Here is a 13,078-nt window from a genome sequence, read left to right as displayed (position 1 = left end):
TGCCTCCAATCCTTTCTCCGCCTGAGAAGTGACATTGAAAGTATTTTTGTATAAACTGATTTCTGACACTAGCAAGTTACAAGTGAAGGTATATTGCTCTATGTAGACAATATAATATCAGAAGTGTCTTTATTATCAAACTGCTCTTGACTGTATATGGGTTAAATTTTAAGTGGGACATTTTTGTTATGTAGAGTGAAAAAGGTTAAGAAGCTAGTAGTGAGGTTTTTTTATAATCTAATTTGTTCTAAGATATGGAAAGAGATTTTTAGACTGAATTAAGAAACTCTAAAGAGATAGATCAGATGTGGTGATTCTGTGAAACAGTCCCCCACCGAGCTGGTTCATTTGCCAGAAGCTTAAGGGATAATGTCCTATTTTAGAGGTTTGTTTGTGAAGTCTCTGCCAGTATTTCTGCAATTGCTAGCAACAACAGATCTTAAGCACAGCTGTTACATCAGTTTCCTTGAAAAAAACACTTAAAACCAGTTTTTATAAAACCTAGACAGCTTATTTGCATCTTATCTGCAACATGCTACATAATTTCAGAGAAAAAATAATTGGCCATCAAGACCAAGCATGGTATGTATGCATCAGCATAGCAAGTGTTTGTGACACTTCATCAGTTTGGTGGACACAGCTTCATTAATGGTAGTTTGTGTCTCCTTTTCTTTCTTCAGGCATCTGCAGTGTGCTTAAGAGCACCTGTTTCTGAGTCTTTGTCTCGGCTACAAAGAGACCAGTTGCAAAAATTTGCTCAGTACCTAATCAGTGAACTTCCACAGCAGGTAAGTGGGGACCCTCATCTGAATAACACTTGTTAAATGCAGTTATCTTTATTCTGGGTCAATTTATGTGATGTCTTTTGTTGCAAAATAGCCAGTTATGCTATTCAGTTGTGAGCTGCTGGGAAGGCATTCAGTTCTTGCTCTTTTCAGTTTTGCTATTCTATTATTTGACAATTGTCTATTGCCAAGTGAAAGATTAGAAGTGTCTCAAAAGGAGAAAGAAGAGTGGTGGCTATTCATATCAGCATGAATATATGCTAAGCTTCAAACACAAAGATCAGTTCATGATTGCTGAAAACTTAGGTCAGCCCAAATCAGCTTGTTTCTTTTTTGTGTGTTTGGTTAGCTAAGTGGAGAGAACTACCCAGATGAAGTATTGTATGTGCCTTAAGTGGGCACTTTCTAATGCACCTCACTGGTAACCTTTTGACTTCCCCCAGTGTGACTTCTTGATGATTCATAAGAATCATTCAGTCTAATAGGCATGACATTTTTTTAGTCAAAGGCTAAGTCTGCTCTCTCATTCCTTAAATATCTGTGTTGTTCAGGGTCAGGTCATTTGTATCATCTGCCGAAAATGTTTGCACAAAATAGACAAGGATTCCCAAGTGATTGTGAAATGGCTGCTTTAAAATTACAAGGGCTTGGCAATTTTTTTATGCTGGTTCAGCTAAAGGAGATTGAGAAAAACTGGCCTGCATGGGTATCTGTCACATTTCAGCAGTGCATTTGTAACACACTCCTGTTAAATAGGAGTTAGATTACTGGAAGCATGTGCCTAAAATTCATCTTATGGTGCTGTGCTTAGGACACTATGATATTCTATTGCTAAAATATCCTGTAAATTTCCTGCAGAAATACTAATCTTCTTAGGAGAGGAAATAGAGGAATTGTATGATATGAAAGTGATTAAAAAATTAAAGTGATTAAAAAATTAAAGTGATCCCATTAAGTGATTAAAAAAAAAAATTACTGCTTTTTTGTTGCTGAGAAATGAGTGCCAGTAGTGTGTGCTTGATGCATTATGCAACAGGCAAAGCTTTTTTTCTCTCCTCAGACTAAGCTTTATGGTACAGTCTGGTGCTTAATAGGGCAGGGCTTTGAAAGTAGTGGTAGTGGTTGTTCCCTGAATGGCATGTGAGTTGGCATGTTTGCTTTCAGATATTCTGTGTCTGTCTGCTCCTTTCTGCAGGGTTTATTTCTCCTTTGGTCACATGTACCAACTGTGCATCAGGGACTTCTGGCTTAATTAATTATTACAATTTTTCTAGATAATCTGATGAATGCTGCCCAATGGAAAAATTGGGGGGTTATTGGGAGACACGTCTTAACCTATGTTGTGTAGTTCCTTTAAAAAGGCAAGGTGTGCCCCACATTCTTTCAACAGTCTTATTCTTGGTCTTCAAGGTTTCTGGGTGGAGATAGATACTCTAATCCCTTGGGACCCCATATTTTGACTAAATGACGTAGAATTAGAGTAGGCTGTACACATGATTTTGTTTTATCCTTATTTCCAGTTTATGAATGACATGATACAGTATTATAATGCTGAATTACTTTCGTGCGTAAGAAAATGATGGTTTATAGGAATGCAGCTAGATGCTTGTCAGAACCTCTGTAGAAGCTGTTTTCTCTATCTAGGAAAATCATGGAAAAGCAGCTGGAATTCATTACCTAGTTCCTAGCCCAAGAGCTATTTCCCCTTATGAACCCAGTATTCCTATTCCAATTAAGCATGAATATCTTAGCAAAAAAGACTGAAGGAGGTTAACTGCAGGTCCCTGGTACTTCAGCCTTAAGGTCTGACACTGCCGAGACTTGTGAATTTTCTTAAAATATGTAGTAGTGGGAAAACAGTACAAAATAACTTAATGCTGAATTTGTTTCTTTAGGTGATTGAAATGCAAAATATCTGTATGAAGCATTTTTTTCTTCCATCTGTTTGAGCTGTATCTGTACTATTTGCAAAGACAGGTGTACTGAATGTGCCTTTCTTTACAGTAAGAGCGATCTTTTACCTCAGCTGTTGTATGGAGGGAGCTGGGGGATATCAGACATTCTGTTGCAAGTCATTTTAATCCTAATGATGTGGACTAACAATTTGCGTGTTCTGTGCATACTTACTATAGGCTAAACGGATCTACACTTTCAGACTTAGTGTGTGGGGAAAAACTCTTTTAACTGAGCATTTTTCTTTGAAAAATAGCATTTTAAGGATATACTACGTAGGATTTTACAATCAGTGTGAACCTTCTCTGCTTATGCTCTGAGCTGGTCCAGAAGTTATGATCAATTTAGTGCTGAAATTGCATTCATCTAGTACTGAATCCCTTTGCAAACTGTATGGTAAATAAGCTAAAGTCTACCCCAAAAATTATGTGTACATGTATTTTATAGTTTGTTCCCCTGCTCCCGTTTGCTTGGGTTTTAGACAAATGATTTAGGAACAAGAAGCAAAGATCTTTCAAAGTACAGGAAAATGGCAACCTTGACAGCAGTGGCCTCCCTAACTCTCAAAATTAGTTGCAGTATCTACTTTCTGTAGGCTCCTATTCCTCAAGAAATGAGAGATGAGTTAATAAATTGTGATGCTTTTGCTTACTTCTTAGGATGTGACTGCAGAAAGTGAGCCTTTCATGGCCTGTGAGAGAGGTGTCACAGCTGGTGGCTGTTGTGTGATCTTTAGCACCCTCTCTCGTCCTTTCTGAAAATGTAGCTCTGGATTCCATACTCTTGAAACTGCCAGAGCGCTTCAGTCATGATCTTTGGCTGGGTGTAGCAGGATAAAAAGTACTGTGTATATTCAAAGTTTGCTTCATGTTTTCAGATTCTTCCAACAGCTCAGCGCTTGCTGGATGAGTTGTTATCTTCTCAGTCTACTGCCATCAACACAGTGTGTGGAGCCCCAGGTAATTTTAATACTTCTCATTTCAGCAATCTGTATCACAGATAGGAAGAGAATTATTCCATTGCTTTGGGTTTCTAAACTGGTTTGTTACCCGGTAGCTTGGATTACACATGGAAATAGAGGAAAAGGGATGAGTATTGGCACCTACATGTATATATGGCACAACAAGGGGCACCTCAGAGCGCTTGCAGTGGAAGGGAGCATCAGGCAATGCACTTTCTAACAAAGTGGGTTTTTTAAAATTTGGTATTAAGTATAGACTCCTGGGAATGTCGATTGGAGGGGACGTCTCCCAAGTTCCTGCTTAAAACTGGACTGTTTACGACACTAGACTGGGTTAGCTGGGATTTGGGGTAGCTTACATGAGTGTTGGTTACCAGAGATGTTGGGGCATTCCTATTTTAGTGCTGCATTACCCTTCTGGTCAAGAAGACTCTGCTAATTTAATGTTGCTAATGTTGAAGGTAATGTTATGTTAACATTTAAAGATAATTCTGAATAGGGTGTTCAGCAATGGCTGAAATAACTTGAGTAGCACTGCCTGTGTACTCTGTGGTTGGGCACATAAAGTATCTTCAAAGCTTGCATACTGTTAATGTGTTTTTCATTTGTAAGATCCCACTGCTGGACCTTCTGCATCAGATCAAAGCACCTGGTACTTAGATGAATCTACTCTGAGTGACAACATAAAGAAAACCCTTCATAAATTCTGTGGGCCTACTCCTGTTGTTTTCAGGTAAGCTGTTTCCCATTGAAGGGATAGTGTGATGTTCATGTGATCTGTAAATTCATTCACCATACAGCCTGTATGCTTTGGACTGAAGGATGCTCTGTTTCATGGTCACTCTTCTGGACTGTATTTTTGTGTAGCTTCTGCAGTGTTATTTCAGTAGAGCAGACTGTATTTGTACAATATTTTGCTTGTGTGGTGTTCTTTAGCTATTTATGCATTCTGTCTTTTATGTTACTCGTGTCTGTGCCATTGAAGGGCAAATATATTTCTGGATGTAGATTATACTCAGGATTTTGTATGACTCTGCTTGATTTAATTTTTTCTCCTTATTCTTCTGCTTTATGTACAGTGATGTGAATTCAATGTATCTGTCTTCCACTGAGCCCCCAGCTGCTGCTGAGTGGGCTTGTCTGCTGCGTCCCCTGCGAGGGAGAGAACCTGAAGGAATCTGGAACTTGCTTTCCATTGTGCGGGAGATGTTTAAGAGGCGGGATAGCAATGCAGCTCCTTTGCTGGAGATTCTGACTGACCAGTGCCTCAACTATGAGCAGGTATCTCTTTGCTTGGAGTGTGGGGATGTTTTGAGCACCAGTAACTGGTACTTTGTGTCTATACAACCCATGGCTGAATACAATTATTCTATTATTTTACAATTATTTTATTATTTATTATTTTAATAGCCTATGTGCGTTGTAGGCAGGTGCTTCTCCACACTGAAAGGATGTTACAGTTTGCTCTTGTTCTGATTTAGTGATGTCCTGGTAACACTGTATTTCCCAAATGCCTCAGTTGTTCTACCATGAATATGTAGACTCGGAGTTCTTTTGTGCAGCATATTTGATTTGATTTCTTCCCAGTCAAGGTGATTTATTTTACAGTTGTTCTGTTTCTGTTTTTTTTTTTTTTGGTTTTTTTTTTTTTTTTTTTTTGGTTTTTTTTTTTTGGTTTTTTTTAACAAAGCACGTCATGTATGAGCTGTCATGTTGATAAAAACTAAATATATATGTTGTGTGATAGAATCTCAGATTCTTTTGTTATCTTCACGGAAGATATCTTTTGGTGGATTGAAGCAGTACATTTATTTTGTCAAAATGATATTAGAAGAAACTATTTCTTTTGATAGTTCAGGACTTTGACCTCAGTCTGTAATATAAATAGTGGTGTAGGTTTCCTTATTGCTCCATCCCATACCTTGACTTTAAGCAAGGGAAAGGAAATGCTCCATTTATCACATTTGTTTACTTTTTCTCTCCAAGTGTGAAGACCTCTAGGAAATGAATGTCCTGTGAGTGTTTTGTTCTTTGGGCATGTGCCTTCTAACCAGAGAAATTTTGAGGCCCTTAATTCTCACAAGCCAATACTGCTTTAGTGGTCATAATTATTTTGGAGTCAAATGAAAACCTGATATTAACTACAGATCCCATTTCCTTGGGATTATGAGATAAATGAGAGCAGAAGATGAGATGCTGGCCACAGCACAGCTTCACTGAGCCTTTTCTTCTGCAGATAACTGGCTGGTGGTACAGCGTACGAACATCCGCGTCACACAGCAGTGCCAGTGGGCACACGGGACGCAGCAATGGCCAGTCAGAAGTAGCTGCTCATGCTTGTGCAAGCATGTGTGATGAGATGGTGGTTCTTTGGAGGCTAGCTGTCCTCGACCCAACTATTAGTCCACAGAGGTGAGCTCCAGAATCAATTCCTGTCTCTCTTTAATTTCTGTGATACTCAAGCACACTAAAGAGTTTCGTCCTGTAGATTTCTTGTGTTTGTATCATGACCTCAGTACCTGTTCAACCATTATTCCTTCTGGACTACATATGTGCTATGTAACATTCAAAGCACTGTAATTACTTTAATTGCTATTGCTGCTTACTTTTACCAACATCAAGTAGTGTGACTAATTTGTTTTCTGAGAGCCCTTTCTTACATATGGGTAATTCTGCATTTTAGTGTCCCAGTGGAGAGCATTTCTTGGAATGGTAGCATCAGCTACCAATTAATTTTAAAGGTTTTTATATTTAACCATTCAGCAGTTTAATGGAATTCTGTTTAGCCCAGTCATTCACTATTGTGTATTTCGAGATGAACCAGTTTTTACTTTCTGTGCTCTTAAGGAGTTGTTCTCTGCAGTGTGTTGGTAAACAGTGTCACCAGTGTATGATTTTCAGTCAGTGTTTTCAATTGTCTGAGAAAAACTGGTGTGGCTTCTGCAGATTTCTAAACCATATTGTGCTCTGGTAAGTCACTGCCATCTTTATTTAGCACCATCTTTATTTAGCACCAGTTGAATAGCAGAGGAGGTACTGAGAGCTCCTGTGGAGATACTGTGGTTGACATCGTAATTGTTTTGTACATCTTGTCTTCAGAGTGTGGGGTATAAAATGTATTGGATTAATTTAATGTGCTATAAATTCTCAGAAGTTTCTCAGAACAAATGAAAACAGGATGGTAATTTCAGAACAATTACATGTTAACAGGATTAGCTTTCTCTGAATTGTGTAACATTAATAAAATGCCCTATGAAAGGCATATCAGGGACATTAAAATGGATGCAGTTTCTGTCTTGTACAGTTTACAATATGAAGTAGCTAAGTATAGGAGTTGAAGTCAAAAATTGTAGGGAATGAGGCTTAAAATAAACACAAACATCAATCAAATCACACAGAAAAAGCATAAAGCATTTAAATAACGTATGAAGCATAAAGTATTTTAATAACGTATGAAGTTGTGCTATCTATAGTCACATTTGAGTTATTTGATGCAGTTCAGATTTGCTTAGATCTCCTACTCGAGCTAATGAATAATTGAAATGCTCCTGCTTGATTACCTATTCTCTTGGTGTTTGAATAGTCTCCAAAGACCCTCTTCTTGTGCTTCTCAGCCCCTTACAGGGAGTCACAAGGAGACTTCACAGGTTCTCATCCTTATGTTACCCTTCCCGAGTATTCCTGCTCCTTTTTCCTTCTGAAAATAATGTTCTTAACCAGTATGTTTCCTGGTTAATTAATTTCTTAAGTGGACAAATATAAGTAGTCCATTTCGTTTAGTCCCTATTGTCCCAATACCCTTTGCACCTAAATTGGGTCACCTCAATTTTAATTTTGTTTTCTTGTGCTTTTATTAGGAAATCTGATAGGATTTAAGTGTTGGGATTATACATGAGAAATGTGTGGCAGAAACAGAATGGCAGTTGATTGAGACACCTGGTGAAATTTCTAGAAATGTCTTTTTCTCTTGAATTAGATCTCCATTTAGGCTATTTTGCTTAAGTGCATAGGCCCTACGTGAGATTTGGAGCTGGAAAACGCAGAACTGTTTTGTTCTTCCCATAGTAATATGGGGCCATGGGACTAACTGTGTATCATGAGTCTATGTAGTCCTGCCAGCTTGCTGCTTCTTCAGAGTTACTTGAACATCAATTATTGCTGTCCCTATGGTTTGCAACAGTTTGTTCTCCTGAGGAGGGCCTGCTAAAGCTTAAATTAAATTGTTGGCTTCTCTATAGGCCCATTAGGGTAAAGAGGTAAATGCCTGGGAGGGAGATTAGGTGGTCCTGTCTGGCATTGTGCTTCCCAGGGTCGGCTATTTAGGTTGTACTTGTGAATATCGTAACTGGAGTTATTCTCAGGGCTGTTTCACAGCTGCTGCAAGCTGTTTTATGAGTGTTTCCAAGGGCAGTTCCCCATGGAACTGAGACTCTGAGACTCATCTCACTCATCTGAGATTGCTGAGACTCAAATCACTAACGCCTTATTTAGGGCAGATAAGCAAACAGGGCAGACAGTGTTTTATTTTAAACCTCCCAGTTTGTATTGTGCTTTCATGTTGGTGATGTTCATGTTTTGTTTCTGGATCATGAAGCTGTCTACAACCCAGTTGTTAATATATCTGTTTGCTTTTTTCAGCCTGTGTTCTTACTACTGCTGCCTGTATTTAGCATTAACTTCATTCAGCAGATGATGTTTCCGGCCAAAGGAAGGAAGTGTTCTGTGGGTCAACTAGTAGTTTGTTGCAGGTGCTTTTTGTGTCTGCTTCTAACCTGTCCCCTTTCTTCTCTTAGGCGCAGGGATCTTTGCTCACAGCTCAGACAGTGGCAGCTGAAAGTCATAGATAACGTTAAGAGGGGTCAGCACAAGAAATCACTGGAGAAGCTCTTCCAAGGTTTCAAGCCAGCTGTAGAAGCCTGTTACTTCAATTGGGAGGAAGCTTATCCCATTCCTGGGATTACATATAGCAGCACTGACAAGAAGAACTCGTTCTGTTGGGTGAAGGCCATCCAACAGAGGAGCTGCCGGTTGCAGTGTGCAGAAAGTGCCTGTGAGGCTGGCAGGACGCATGGCCAGGAGCCCGGGGCAGCGTGTGTGCAGCCCGGGGACAGGCTGCGGCCCTCGCCCCAGGAGCCAGCCGTCCGTCCAAAGGAGCTCACGGGGAAGAGGAAAGTCGTCTCTGAAACGCCGCAGAGGGTTCTGAGGCGGCTCTCGGCAGAGGGGGACAAAGCTGTCTATAAGACTGCAGTGAGCAAAGCAAAGTTGCCAGTGAGCAAAGGCTTGACCAGTAAACATAGTGGGAAACGCCGTATGAGCAGCGAGGACAGCTCTCTGGAGCCAGACTTGGCAGAGATGAGCCTGGATGACAGCAGCTTGGCGCTGGGGGCAGAAGCCAGCAATACCTTCAGTTTTACAGAAAGTCCACTGAGCAGGAGCTACAGGGATGCCTTTGAGGAGGATGGTGGAGTGTACTTCTCCGAGGGACCTGAGCCTACTCTCAGGAGCAGTTCCATGGCCAAGAAACCCCCCAAGGATCCTGTGGGGGAGATGGGTAGTGGCGATGATGACTTGCCTTCTGCAGATGAGAACTCTGGTGGTGTGAGTCTGAAGCCTGAAGAAGTGGGAGAGAATGGTGCAGCAGGGGGAGGGGATGATGGAGAAGAGGAAGATGATTACCAGGTATACTATCTGAATCCACAAGAGGTAGCCAAGGAAGATGATGACAAAGCTGAAGGGGGAATTGAAGAGGAGCAGGATATATTTGCTGGTATAAAGCCTCTGGAACAGGAGAACCGGATGGAGGTGAGTTGAATCTAGTTCAAAATGCTGTTTTTCAGTTTTATATGTTGTATAAATCATGGTCTCACCACCCTCATAGCTATCACACTTAACCTAGGATGTTGTTAAATCAAGTGCTTAATTACAATGTTGTGATAACCAACTGTGTCATAAGGTATCTACAAGCTTAATGCAGTGGCAGCATATGTCTGCTTCCCACAAGTTTGATTCCCTGTTTCTGTGCTAACTGCAAGTGTGTCCCAGTTTTAGTTAGTCCCATCTCACACTCCAGCATTTACAAATGTAGACAAAACAGTGTGTGCTTTTCACTTAGTCCCACCCTTGGAAAAGGCAAAAATTATCTGAAATTAAAAATGAGACTGAGACATGCTCAGAAAAAAAAAAAATTTAAATCCAACCATTTAAGCAGAAGTTCTTTGGAAAGGAGAAGCAGTCTAAATAAACTGTGTCTTATTCCTGTAATAACCACAAAATGGCAATGCATGGAAACAGTGGTAATTTGAAGTTTAGTATTTTTTGAGCTATTTTCTGATCTCATAGCACTTGGAGAGAGGATGGGACTTAATCATGTAAGAAATGACTTGTTGGGGGAGTGCTTCAAGGAGTGGTGGTGAAGGACTAGGCAAGGAGGACTCTGAGAATACCTGCTGCTGAAGTTAGTTGAGAATTGTGCTTGCAGTCTTTGTGACAGGTGGTTTGAGCAGGCTGACTCCAGGCTGGGCTGATGTGGTTTGAACATGACCATCTGTTCCTTCTTGCAGGTCCTGTTTGCCTGTGCAGAGGCACTGTATGCACACGGATACAGTAGCGAGGCGTGCCGCTTGACTGTAGAGCTTGCCAGGGACCTACTGGCCAACCCTCCAGATCTCAAAGTGGAGCAGCCACCAACTAAGGTAGAGAGATGGCAGCAACCATCAGTAGTATTGATGTTAGTGCAGCTCTTTGCAGGTGACCCTGTTTCTTGAGATTCTCTCCAAAACCTTAGTCTCCTATTTCATAGTGCACATCACTGGAAATGTTAGTAGTTCTGCTATTTCAGGATAAGAGGGTTGGTCAGAAGCATAAGTTTCTGGAAACTCAGTTGTAGTGACACTCAGTAGTGTTTGTTGTATAGAAGGGTTCACTTAGAAGGGATGGATGTGTGACATCTGCCTGCACAGCATCAGTCCAACAGGGAACGTGTCTTGTCCACAGGCCAGCTCTTCCACTGTGTTGTCCTGGAGTGACACAGGGGAGGCAGTGATGTTCAATGGTAACCACTGAAATTGGAGATTTCTCAGCAGAAGGACAAAATCTAAATGTATTTTATTCTTTCCTCTGTCCATAATTACTGCAAAAGATAAGAGGACAAGAGAGTCATTTAGGATGTTTAGGAAAGTGTCTGTGACAAATTCCTCCTCAAACAGGGCAAAAAGAACAAGGTGTCAACCAGCAAGCAGACATGGATGGCAACCAACACCTTGTCTAAAGCTGCTTTCTTGCTGACTGTCTTGAGTGAGCGGCTGGAGTACCACAACCTGGCCTTCCGAATAGGAATGTTTGCTCTGGAGCTGCAGAGACCACCTGCCTCTACCAAGGCTCTGGAGGTAATGAAATATCTCAAAAAGACAGTATCCATAAACATTGTTCTCTTGGGATGTGTTTGCTCACATGGTTTAAATTTCAGCGCCCGAAGTTTGATTGTGCTTTTATGTTTTCTTAAAATGGATCGCAATAGAACTAAATCAATTGAGTGTGCATCCCATTAGGACATGTTGATCTCCTAAAAAAATTATTAGCAATATCACTTGAGCTGTTGTTACCTTCACTGATAGGAAGCTCAGACGAAGCTATAGGTCTGAAAATATTTAAATGAGTACAAAATCTTTTATGAATGTATTATTTGGATAAGAACAGCCTAGTTCTTATCTCAAGTATGTTTTCATTTTGCTTCACTAATGTGGGGAAAAACAAAGGCATTTGTAAATGCCCATATTTGTCCGTATTTGCATCGGTGAAATGGTTTGAAAGTTATTCCTTAGGGTGAATTGGTGCAATTGTTATGTATCTGAAAATTGTTGCTTTTGCTGATACCTCATTCACTGGCAATCAAGCATATGCACTGTACAAGCATATTATTTTGGACACTCCTTGATTACTATGAGGATTCCTGTTTTGAAAAAAGTGTCCAGTGAAGACCGTGTCTGTGTGATTTACAGCTGCCTTGCTTTTCACTGCAGGGTTGTTCAGTCTCTTAGAGTGTGTATTGTTGCTAGTTATCCACCAACTACAGTTATTCATTATCTGTACTTCTTAGCGTCTGATTAGAAGATTGTGAGTTTGGCAGTCACTTGCTACCTAAAAGAAAACTATTGCTTTCATGTGTTAAGAATGGAGGGAATTCAGGCACAGAGCAGTGAAATGTCTTCATCCTGATGGCATGTGTGCTGCAACTGTGCCCTTTCTTCTGCTAATCAGTCTCTGGTGTCTCAAATGGGTGTATCACTTAACATAGCATCCTTTCTTCCTACAATTACAAGTAACCACCTTTTCCACTGACCTATCCAGTCAGATACTTCTGCTGATGTTCTTGTGAGAGCTGATGCATTTTTTCTGTATACAGCTGAAAAGTCATCATTTGAGTAAAAAAAAAAGTGTATAAATATGAAGCAAGACTCTTATTAGATGTGAAAAGCATTTTCATTGTGGAGAGAATGGTAATGGTGGCTAGGCTGGTAAGCACTGCTCTCATTTAATAAACTAATAAAAACTATTGCTGTACTTTATGTATAGAGGAGAACGGTGTGCTCCCCATAGGGGACTGTGCCTCTGACAGCTTTTTTTCTGTTTCCTTGTGGATACCACCAGGTGAAGCTGGCTTATCAGGAATCTGAGATTGCAGCCCTCTTGAAGAAGATTCCCTTGGGCACCAATGAGATGAACACTATTCGAGGAAGAGCCGAAGAACTGCGAGAAGGGACCTTGTGTGATTACCGTCCTGTCCTGCCTCTGATGTTGGCAAGCTTTATATTTGATGTCCTGTGCACTCCAGGTACTGACAGCATTGGCCTGAGTGTGTGCAGGGCATATTCTGAGATGCCAGGTCTTGAGGGATTTTCACAGAGAAACTATCTTCTCTATAAGAACAACCAAAGTTTAATTCTTCGTACACTGTTGCTTGCACTTGCCTCTACGTTGTTTTAAAGATATTTTGTTCCCCAGTGGGACAGTTCTCCTTCTGCCTACATTTGAAAACAACTCCACACTTAAGACATTTCAGCACTCTATGTGTGTTTGTAAAATAGTTACATATTACTGACTTTGCTGCTTTTACACTGGTTATATTTTGAGGAATCTAATACAAATCTAGAACATAATAAGAACACAGCAACCTGGGATTAGAAGACTGACTTGGCAATATACTGGTTTGGAGCCTTCTGAGCTTAGAGAAAGAATTGGGAAGAAAACCTTGTAAGGTGCTGTGATCTTGAAGCTGGTATGAGGCTAAGAATAGGACCACAGGAAGCTATGAAAATTCAGAAAGCTCTCAGAAATGTCTTTTGCTTTGAAGCCTTAGTTTTGAAAGATGAACACTAATTCT

The 13,078-nt window shown here is 40.4% G+C and overlaps 1 protein-coding gene across 2 annotated transcripts in view; it reads left to right on the top strand.

The window, feature by feature from the left end:
• ZSWIM8 (zinc finger SWIM-type containing 8) overlaps nt 1-13,078 on the top strand; it is a 53,812-nt gene that overhangs the window by 26,322 nt on the left and 14,412 nt on the right. For both annotated transcript variants that reach the window (XM_058028939.1, XM_058028938.1), the window contains exons 5-13: nt 681-788; nt 3,616-3,697; nt 4,312-4,432; nt 4,779-4,980; nt 5,936-6,111; nt 8,493-9,501; nt 10,260-10,391; nt 10,905-11,084; nt 12,346-12,529. In XM_058028939.1, the coding sequence (XP_057884922.1) occupies nt 681-788; nt 3,616-3,697; nt 4,312-4,432; nt 4,779-4,980; nt 5,936-6,111; nt 8,493-9,501; nt 10,260-10,391; nt 10,905-11,084; nt 12,346-12,529 (2,194 nt within the window). The remainder of the gene's footprint in view (nt 1-680; nt 789-3,615; nt 3,698-4,311; nt 4,433-4,778; nt 4,981-5,935; nt 6,112-8,492; nt 9,502-10,259; nt 10,392-10,904; nt 11,085-12,345; nt 12,530-13,078) is intronic.

Source organism: Melospiza georgiana, chromosome 8, assembly GCF_028018845.1.
Source record: "Melospiza georgiana isolate bMelGeo1 chromosome 8, bMelGeo1.pri, whole genome shotgun sequence".
Classification (NCBI taxonomy): domain Eukaryota; kingdom Metazoa; phylum Chordata; class Aves; order Passeriformes; family Passerellidae; genus Melospiza; species Melospiza georgiana.
This window is presented reverse-complemented; position numbering and strand designations above follow the sequence as displayed.